Source organism: Penaeus japonicus, unplaced genomic scaffold (assembly GCF_977035675.1).
Source record: "Penaeus japonicus unplaced genomic scaffold, GWHDUDI00000001_assembly GWHDUDI00000009, whole genome shotgun sequence".
Classification (NCBI taxonomy): domain Eukaryota; kingdom Metazoa; phylum Arthropoda; class Malacostraca; order Decapoda; family Penaeidae; genus Penaeus; species Penaeus japonicus.
In genome coordinates, this window is record NW_028234411.1 from 9,437,046 (window position 1) to 9,447,045 (window position 10,000).

The window sequence follows — 10,000 nt, forward strand, 5'->3', positions numbered from 1 at the left end:
TTCCAACCAACACATAGTTTACCCAAACAACATAATTGGGTTAAAAACAAATCTGACAAAATTCGAATCAGCAACACTCAAAGATGCATCCCAGAATGAGTGGCACTTTACTTAAAACTAAGTGGCAATGATTTATCATGTGAAAATGGAAGTGTTTCTAGTGTAGGATTTATACCCCACATTGCAGACACTTCTGTTTGACATCATATATCATGGTCGTTTGCTAGTCAATCATTTTCCCTTTTTTTTTTTTAACTCAGGCGCCTCTTACATTCGGGAAAACTGAACTTGCAATCCAGTCTGATTTATTACGTAATGTAGTGCCTCACTGCTTCTAGAATCAACAATGCATATGGAATGTCACCATAGATCGCCTTGCCTGTTTGATAAATGAATCTGATTATTCATAGTTTTTGGCCTGGCTATTTTACAGCAAAAATCCCTAGATGTTTTTTATTTATCTTATTTTTTAATTGCACTTGCCTTCTGGTCGTACATAGGCTAAGTCAAACAAGTACCTGTGCGTGTCTTAGTATATTAGTCCAGCGAGGTCGTTATACAACCCTTGGCGCTGTAGTGTTTTAGGAGTCTTTATGTTTTTGTTTTAGATCATCAGTGTTTATTATCTTTGTCTTTATATCACTCAGAATATCACCTAATATATAGTATTGTCTTTTGTCAATCAGTCATTCAAAATACAAATAAATACAATAACTATTTGATAGTCATGTAACCTATCTCTAGCTAATAAACTAACTTATATTTCAAAAACTCATTTACAGTTATCAGTGCTTCCCAGAAAGTAGCAAACAAATTGGTTGATGCGCTGGCCAGTATAGGTGAGGTAGAGTTGTGTGTTGCCCTCCTGTGCTACCGGTGCAGGGCGAAACTTTGTGTACATTATTTAACATATGTCCTTCGCTGGACTGCTCCCCTGTCTCTTTTCCTGGACGAATACCTTTTTTTTTTTCTTCTTCGTCTTCTTCTTCTTCGAAGTACTTGATGTAGCAAGACTCATGCAGAAGTGTTGGCATCCGTCTGTTTGTCATGCACTTTTGCATGTGTTGCTGACAATATGGAGTACTGTACTATTTTTTTTTCCTTTGTGCTCTGTGTCAGGGTGTACGTCTGGACTAATATGTGTAGCTGTTTTTTTTTTCTCTATGGTGTGGCACTGTGTGTAAATATAACTACTGCATGAAAAATTGAAATCCCTCTATTTTTTTTTTATATATCATCCAGATTACATATACAGAATCATATCAAAACAATTTTAAAAAGATATCAAGATACTGTGCCCTCTTTAAGGAATGCAACACGAAAGTCCAGGCTGCTCAAACCTGAGTTCTAATGCTTAGTTTCTGGAATGGTTTTAAAATCTAGACCTTGATTTTGGGAAATTCTATTTTAAATGAGATTTCCAGAAATTAAGCTTAGTGGTCACTCGTACTGGTGTATTCTGTTTAGGGAGCCAGTCTATGGTTTAGTGGTATTTTCCAGAGCATGTTTTTTTTTGGATTTTCCAGGATTTTCCATGGTTATGAAGGGACATGGGCATCTAGCCTTCTGCAATGGGTATCTGGAATTTCTATTGCATATACTAACCAATTCTGACCAAGTTATATATCTAAATTATCTCAGCAACACCAACTAGATATTCATAAATCCTAAACCAAACCTGTTTATTGATCATATACATATTGTGACGACTTTTAGAAGATATTATCTAGTGTTAAAAAAAAAACATGATATTCACATTGCCTCTACTTAAAGTGGAGGCGAAGATACGATAGACCGGTTTCCAAAACCTTTCAGTGGAACCTACAAAAGAGGTGAATATTAGATTCTGTATTGTCAATAACCACGTAGAGCTAAACGGCAGGAATAATTTCGAAGGAAGGCCCTAGACATGATGCCCCCAGACCTCTGTCCAGAAGTCGAACGTCCCGGATGGAACTGTGGTCTACATGTTCAGCATGAAAAAGACTTATAACTTTGTCATGATAAAACTCCAATGTATAAAGTCAATCTCGTCCTTTCGTCCCCGCTTACAATAAATGTACTGTGTCAGTATTGTTTGATAAATTCTTTTTAAGTGTGTATATTATATCCTATCATAAAATGTCCATTCTTAGTCTATATATATTTTCATTATGAAATACATTTTTAATTTCACAGTTTTTTTCAATGTAAATCATTTGATTATGTTCGTAAATATACAACTTTCAAGCTAAAATGGGTAAATTCCATATATACTTCTTCCGAGAATATACACAACAGTAAGTTTGTCATGAAGGTAGCAGCATGGTGATATGGCTCCCTCTACAGGTGGGGATGAAGGCTATGTCCCGGCTCCGGACTCCAGTGATACCGACACACTCAAAACTGACACCATGAAAACTACAAAGACTGTTAGCTCAGATTATTCAACATTGGGGCGACTTCGAAAAAACATCAGGGAATTAGACACACTTATTGACACCCTCGAAGATTCAGAGCCCGGCAGTGAGCCTGCAACACAGGCCACTGCTGAATCTCGATCTGAGACGATCGTTTCTGTAGCCAAGAAAGAGTCCAAAGTTTCAACCCAGGTCACAGCCCCGGCGCCAGAGGTAGCGTCCGAACCCGCCCTGGCTCTCACGCTGGCGACGGCGCAGGCTCAGTCTCAAGCGAGTCCGTCCTCGCAGGCCTCTCGGGAGTCGAACACACAGACTGTCGTTGAGACTCACAGAAGCACAACCTCCCAGCAGCAGGTGGCGAAGGAGAGTAAGTGGGTGGTGTGTGGCGTGTCGCTGCTGCCCCACGCGACCCCGGGCTCTGCTGGTTCTCTGCCCGGACTGTTACACCTTTTGCTGCTCTCCAGTCCCAGGCCCTTCCTCTGTACCTGCTTTGCCTCTCTTGAATGTGACCTCTTCTCGGAGAGGGTTAGGGGGAATTAAAGGATTTCGCTCACGATCTGAGACTCTTGATATCTAGATTCATTAAAAGGATGCAATGTTGTTAAATAGTGTAGTGTTATCCATGTTTAAAGTTGTACAAGAGGTAAACGTTTCATAGCTGCATGAAAACCTTATGTTTACAGGCCAGGTATCGATTTTCATTAACCCATCTATAATCGAGTATCACTTTTAGCAAAATTGCAAATAATTTGGACAGTGTTAATAGATGTTTTAAACTGTGACTTATTAGCAAGCCATCTTATGATCGTAATGAGATGAAAACAAAACAAAATAAAACAATGAGTGAGCTGAATGTTGCCGCCTCACATGTGACCCAAGAACGCAAATTCTGAGTGTAAAAAGGTCATACCAGCAATAGCTTCCCCCGTGAAACTGTGTGCAGAGCCCTGTTATACGCTGATGTGCATGATTACGTGAGACAAGTTTCGCGATTGCGAAGACCTAATACTCACAGTTTCACCATTTGGAAATAATAACGATAACCAAGACTAGGATGTGGTTTGACACTGTTTTCCCCCTGGATTAACATGCTTGGTTCTTTGTCTGTGCCCTGGTGTGGTAGAGCATGTCACCTCTCAGCCGCCTTTGCTGAGATTTTGGGAATCCTGTTTTAGCACTGGAAACTCCTATGCGGTTTATGTTATTGTTATCATTGTGTCTTTATTGTTGTCGCGATTACGCATTTATTCACCATAAATGATAACCCAGTATTGACAATAACTCATACTTTGTTTTAACTTGAGAAGAATTTTGGCATCATCTCTATCTACGTTACAACATCATGGTGTTGTTATTTTAATCCAACGTATACATTCCAATAATCAACAGTGTCTAATATCTACCCTTGTCTGACCAATAAAAAAAAATAATAACCTCCCAGTTCAAGTCCCGCCAAAACCCGCCATCTTGTCCCGGCGTCCCTCTCACGCGCCTTTTCCCGCAGGTACAACGCCGTCGTCTGGACTGACCAACGGCACCGCGCCCGCCAGCCAGCCGACGAGATACGAGTAAGTAACGTCTACGAGGAGTGCGTGATAACATGCAGGCATTCGTAAAGCGCGAATTTCCCTCGCTTTCTTTTTTTTAAATATGAAAGGAAATGGATGGATATTAATGCGGATTGGAGTCGCTATAGGAGAGGTAAAAGATGATCTAACTTTCTACAGCGGCGACGATGAGATGATCGACGACAAGAGCGGCGAGGTGCGACGCATCGTCTGGCGCAACAGGTTTGAGAAGACCTACGAGACCCAAGACTCCAGGCCGACTGCCACGGTGCGTTCATTGCCTGGCTGATGGGACGGGCAGAGGGATGGGCGGGATAGGGAGGCATTTACGTGTGTGTGTGTGATTATATATATATATATATATATATATATATATATATATATATATAGATAGATAGATAGATAGATAGATAGATAGATAGATAGATAGATATATATATATGTGTGTGTGTGTGTGTGTGTGTGTGTGTGTGTGTGTGTGTGTGTGTGTGTGTGTGTGTGTGTGTGTGGGGGTGTGTTATATATATGTGTATTGTATAATGAATGTGGGTGTGGGGGGGGGCGCTAAGCATACTTATATAATGTTCAATAAAGCACATCATATGCGTACAAATATCATCTATGTTTTCATGACTGATGATTTCGGCCAACCTCAGCCTCAGGAGCAATCGCCCGAGGACGCCTCGCCCGTCAGCGCGCCAGCACTCCCAGCACACCCCACACTCTAACCTCCACCCCCACCTCCCCTCCGACCCCCCTCCCCCCCTGTGAGTAAGCTCCCCTCCCCAGCAAGTAGGAATTTTCGGAGTAAAAACGGCCCTAGGATATAAAGAGAACTGTATTGTCACTTCACTGGTGATCACTTTATTTTTCAGGGTATATGAATTTGATATAACCTTTTCACTGCTTGTAATAATATTTGAGAACCTTTGGTATATTCTTTTCGTGTGAATGTTCCATCATACTAACAGTTTTTGCAGCATCGTCGGATTTCGAGTTTCAGCATCTTTTTTTCGCGTCTTTTTCACATTAAACTAAAGAGCTATTATTTTTTTTATATGAGAAAGTAGACTTATTTTGAACTACTGCCTTAAGTTTGTCTTTTTTCCCACCTTTCCCACTGCTATTGATAATTAGTCAAAAAGGATTAGTTTTGTTTGATTTGTCAATGTCTATGTTTGTTTTGTTTGAGCTTCTCAACTATTGTTTTGAAAATATTTGGATGTGATTGTTTATTTGAAGAAAAGAAAAAAAAGAGAAATATTTTAAGAAAAAGAAAAATGAAAATAAGATGCATGACTACCCACTAATATATGATAACTCGTACTGACTTTCCAAAATATGTCGGATACCAGCTCACTGACGCATTTGCACTAGAGGTCCATTTAGAGTTTTTAGATACCCTTTTAACCGCTGACACAATTGTTTACGCTTTAATATTACTGGACATTTAAGAAAACAAGCATGTGACTACAAGGCATGACACAATATAAGTGTGGATAAATATCTGTCACTTGTGAATCCTCGTACTTACACGCAGTGGAGACTGTCCCCATTACCGCGCGGGCGCGGCCTCGCCGCTACTGCCCTTGAGCCCCCTGCCGCCAACGCAGGCCAGGCTTGGGCGTCGGCCCCAACGTGAGTGCCCATAGTGAGCAACCCCGCCTCCAGGTATAACAGAAACTGCCCCTAGGCAGCTACAGGAGCAGCCACGCCCCCCTGCCCCCAACAGCGACACAAAAGCTAGGACCGAGCATCCTGCCGCCCGACCCCGTTTTCAAACAACATCCCGTGTTTTTTTGCATTTCCCACTACATTTTGACTCTCATTAATGGAACTCCCCATCTCTAAATGTTTCTAAAACTGTGTTCTTTTCTAACAAATAGATTTAGATGTTAGTTCGACACAAGAGAAGCATGCCATGAAGCCTGATGTGTCTCTTACGTTTGTGTTTTGACTTGTCTCAGCACACTCCTTTTCAGTTACGCATACTTGCTCTGTGCAGACGAAAGCGATTCTTAGAACTCATTCAGATTCTTAGAGCGTTGAGCTGTGTATTCAATTAATTTAGATAGAGAGTTGTTATCGTTTATAACTGTAGGCTATCACGCTCTTCAATCTGTGGGCTTAGAAAACGAGATCTGATTCAGTGTTGTAGCAGCATGTAGCAATAGACAATTCTGACTCGGGAATTATTGTTTTTTCGTGTTTACCATTTGAATTATTCATGTGCACTTCAAATAAAGTTTCCCTTTGCTTTAATCCAGAGACGTGCTAAACCGACCATACGTTCTAATACCGTGAATATCTGACAGGTATCTCCTGGTAGCCAGTCCTGGAAGGATCCGATTCCAATGCCTACTCCACCACAGCTCTCCCCGCGAGAGCCAGGTGTTGCCTACATCTACACCTACGGAAACACCGGAGGGTCGGGAGTGCAGCACATGCCGCCGCTGAACTACGTGTCAGTCCCCGGTCCGTCGTCAGTGCCTCCGAGCGAAGGGGCTCCGTCGCCAACGCCGTCGCAGCTGCAGGGTCCGCAGCCTATCATCTATCACTACTCTTATCACTACACAATCCAGCCTGGTCAGCCACTCCCCGATGGCGCTCCTCCTCCTCCTGGGGGACTCCCGTCATCGTCCCCGCCGGCTCTCCAGATGGCTCCCTCCTCCCAGCCGCCGTCCTCGGCCTCCGAGACCACCCGCACCATTCACCAAACCATTTCAAGTCAGCCCGGACAGCCTGGCCAGCCCGGTCAGCCCGGACAACCTGGTCAGCCCGGACAGCTTGGTCAGCCCGGACAGCCTGGCCACCCTGGTCAGCCCGGACAGCCTGGTCATCCGGGTCAGCCCGGACAGCCTGGTCATCCGGGTCAGCTCGTCCAACCGGGTCAACCTGGTCAGCCAGGTTATCCGGGACAGCCGTCCTCCTCTGTTACCAATTATAATATCCAATCCTACTCTTCAAGCAGCCGCTCAAAGACATCCACCCACACCCACACAGACACATCCACAGTATACCCTGGTGGACCCGGGGGTCCTGATGGTCCTCATGGCCCGGGCGGTCCTCATGGCCCTGGAGGACCTCATGGCCCAGGGGGTCCTCACGGCCCTGGCGGTCCTCATGGCCCTGGAGGACCAGGTGGTCCCGACGAGCCAAGGCGCCCCACCGGCCCTGGCCACGATGGCCCTCCATATCCTTCCAAACCTTACGGGCCAGGCGACCCCGACGGCCCAGGCAGAACCTCCGATCCAGGTCATCCCGGGAACATCTCCATCACCATCAACAAAACCACCACAACGCGCACCACGCACGCCTTCCCCGGAGGCCCTGACCCTCCCGGAGGCGCTGGCGACGTACCCCCTGTTACCTCAACCCCCTACCCGAGCCGCGGCAGATCCGTGTCTCCCGAGCCCCACGGCCCGAGGAGCAACTCTCCACACCACGTGACTTACGTAACGCACGTGTCAAGAAACACGCACTCAGACTCTCTGGACCGCGTCAGAAGGCCAAAGAATGAGACTCTGCCATTCCCCAACACGTCGCCCATCCGCCCCACGGGAGAAAACAAGATTCCTCGCCGTGTGGATGACCTTATGACCTCCTTCTCCGATTCTGAGGTGAGGCGATGGCACGGCGAGGCGTCACTGTTGCCTCTTTGGTTCTCATTTGTTACACTGCTTTGTTATCTTGGCTGGAGCTTTAAAAGTTTTTATTTTTTCTTCCCCCCATTTGCAGCATTATATTACCAGTTTTGAGAACGAAATGACCTTGCGAAAACATTCCCCTATCCCCAGGAGAGATGAGGTAACTTGTAGATGGTCATGTGTAGCCAAATAGTTTTATGAATTTAGCATCGCTTGTCATGTCTTTTAGACGACCTAGTTTTTTTTGTTACTAGGGTTAGAGTATAAATAAATTATGGTAAATATGACAAATCGGTAAAAAGAGACATTAAAATTAACCAGCTGTTTTTTCCCAATAACTTAATATAATTAGACATTAGTCTTAAATCATAATGCTCATACAGGCATGTTTTGCGACTATGCATTGCCCAACCGAGGATTTTTTCCCGCTTTATCTATTTGAAACAGTGAATGATATTGATAAAAAAGAAGTTCTACGCTGTGATTTAGAATATCAAGAAAACAATAAAGAAACAAAGCAAGACCCTGGCCTGTATTGGTGGTCGGAAGATTTCACTTGACCGAGGACTGTCCTTATTGTTTTTATACAGTTTACATACAAAGATATATTGCCTAATTATTAGCATATATCGAAAATACACAGAAAAATATACATACATATATATATATATATATATATATATATATATATATATATATATATATATATATATATATATATGCATATATGCTTAGGCAATTCGCATATTTGTTCATTTGATTTTGTTTCTCCATTTATACATTAATTTGTTTATATGTCGTTCGCAAAAAGACTTTGATCTCAAGGGATACTTATCGTTCCTGCAAGACAAGGAATGGAACTTAAATTGATTCATATTTTACGTTAATCAAGTAAGAAGTTTCAGAAAGGTTTACATAGTTGTCTAGTGTTCATTCACGTATTTGCATTATTCTGTGCAATTACCATATCGAACATCGATAATAAGCGCATTTACTGTTTGTTGTAGAACCAGGTAGCTTACAAGGTAGTCATATTCATGCTTAATTGAACAAAATTTACTGTTTCATGATTACTAGACGGTAAGCGGCCCTAATTACAAAAGCCAAAGCTTTTTTAGTCACACGAAAATATGCTACAAAAGGGTTCCTTACTAAAGCACTGGTAACATTCGTGTAAGAGAATATGAATATGTCAGGGGTTTTCTCACGATAGAAAAGCTGTAGCGAAAACTTACAAAAAAATGTACTCTAAATGGTTTAGTTAGTATATTCTTGCATGAACATATAAATCATTATCTTACTTTTGTTTCTCTTCTAGATACTGTAAAGAACGCATGAATAATGTATCTAGTTATATCAGACATCTAAAATTGTATATTTTATTCTTCCAAGGATGAACATCGTTAGAATAGATTAGTTTCCACAATGATTTCCATTGAAAATGATTCATATAATTGTGAGAATGTGCAATGTGGTATGAAATAGGTTGCAATAGGTTGCAATATACTGACGCTTTCCAATCTTCAGGATGGTCCCGGCCACCCAAGGCACTCACCCCACCGCGGCGATCCAGCTGATCAGCAACCCCTGCTGCCACAGAACAGTCAGGTACGCTTATTCGTCATTCATAAATCAGGAAAGCCACCTCCTATGTTATCAACTGAATTTCTACACTCTTTCGCATCCTTCAGAGTTAAGATCGGTTAATATTTATTTGTTAACAGATTGTGGTGAAAGCTGATGCAGATGCCAAGGCTCTCGCCGATGCAAATGCAGATCCGAAAAGAGAACTGACGAAGAACAAGGCTGGACCACCTGTCTATTACCCTCCAGGGCACGAGCTCTTCCATGAAACTATGCATGTAAGTATCAGATAGGTGTCAAAATGTATAAGGATTCAAAAATGTATTAGTTTCGAGAGCCATCTAGCTAGAGTAAACAATTTCAACACAAACACATGAAAGAGTAAAGTGTTTTTTATGCCGTATGTGGTATGTTTATTTACCTTATTTCTTTCTGCCTCCAGACTATGACCCTGAGGGAGGGAGGAGGCCGCCGAGGCAAGGCAAAGTGGAGAATGGAGCGGTCTGCAGGCTACAAGGAGAGCTCGTCACACTCTGAGTCCAAAGGAGGCATGACAATGGTGCCAGTCTGTTTGCCATTGTGTTGCGGTGCCGCTTGCGTTGTCATGTAAAACAGCAGCTAATTATTTTAATTTGTTGTGTACAGAGTAAGAGGAATGATACAGAAAGATTTTCTTCCTTCGGTCATGCTATTACGATTTACAAAGGATGAGAAAGAAAAAAATATATATATTTCAGTCCAGAAAATGTTCGTGATGTTTACATATGACAAACTTTTCACTGTAAGCTGCCCAAATGCGAGG

At 42.7% G+C, this 10,000-nt stretch overlaps 1 protein-coding gene across 1 annotated transcript in view; it reads left to right on the top strand.

Moving 5' to 3' along the window:
- LOC122264569 (uncharacterized) overlaps positions 1-10,000 on the top strand; it is a 14,003-nt gene that overhangs the window by 2,453 nt on the left and 1,550 nt on the right. The window contains exons 5-14 of the mRNA XM_086540199.1: positions 783-839; positions 2,329-2,766; positions 3,904-3,967; positions 4,127-4,246; positions 4,843-4,899; positions 5,581-5,605; positions 6,283-7,587; positions 9,142-9,222; positions 9,339-9,476; positions 9,641-10,000. The exon at positions 9,641-10,000 is cut by the window's right edge and continues 1,550 nt beyond it. Coding sequence (XP_086396325.1) covers positions 783-839; positions 2,329-2,766; positions 3,904-3,967; positions 4,127-4,246; positions 4,843-4,899; positions 5,581-5,605; positions 6,283-7,587; positions 9,142-9,222; positions 9,339-9,476; positions 9,641-9,808 — 2,453 coding nt within the window. The 3' untranslated portion in view covers positions 9,809-10,000. The remainder of the gene's footprint in view (positions 1-782; positions 840-2,328; positions 2,767-3,903; positions 3,968-4,126; positions 4,247-4,842; positions 4,900-5,580; positions 5,606-6,282; positions 7,588-9,141; positions 9,223-9,338; positions 9,477-9,640) is intronic.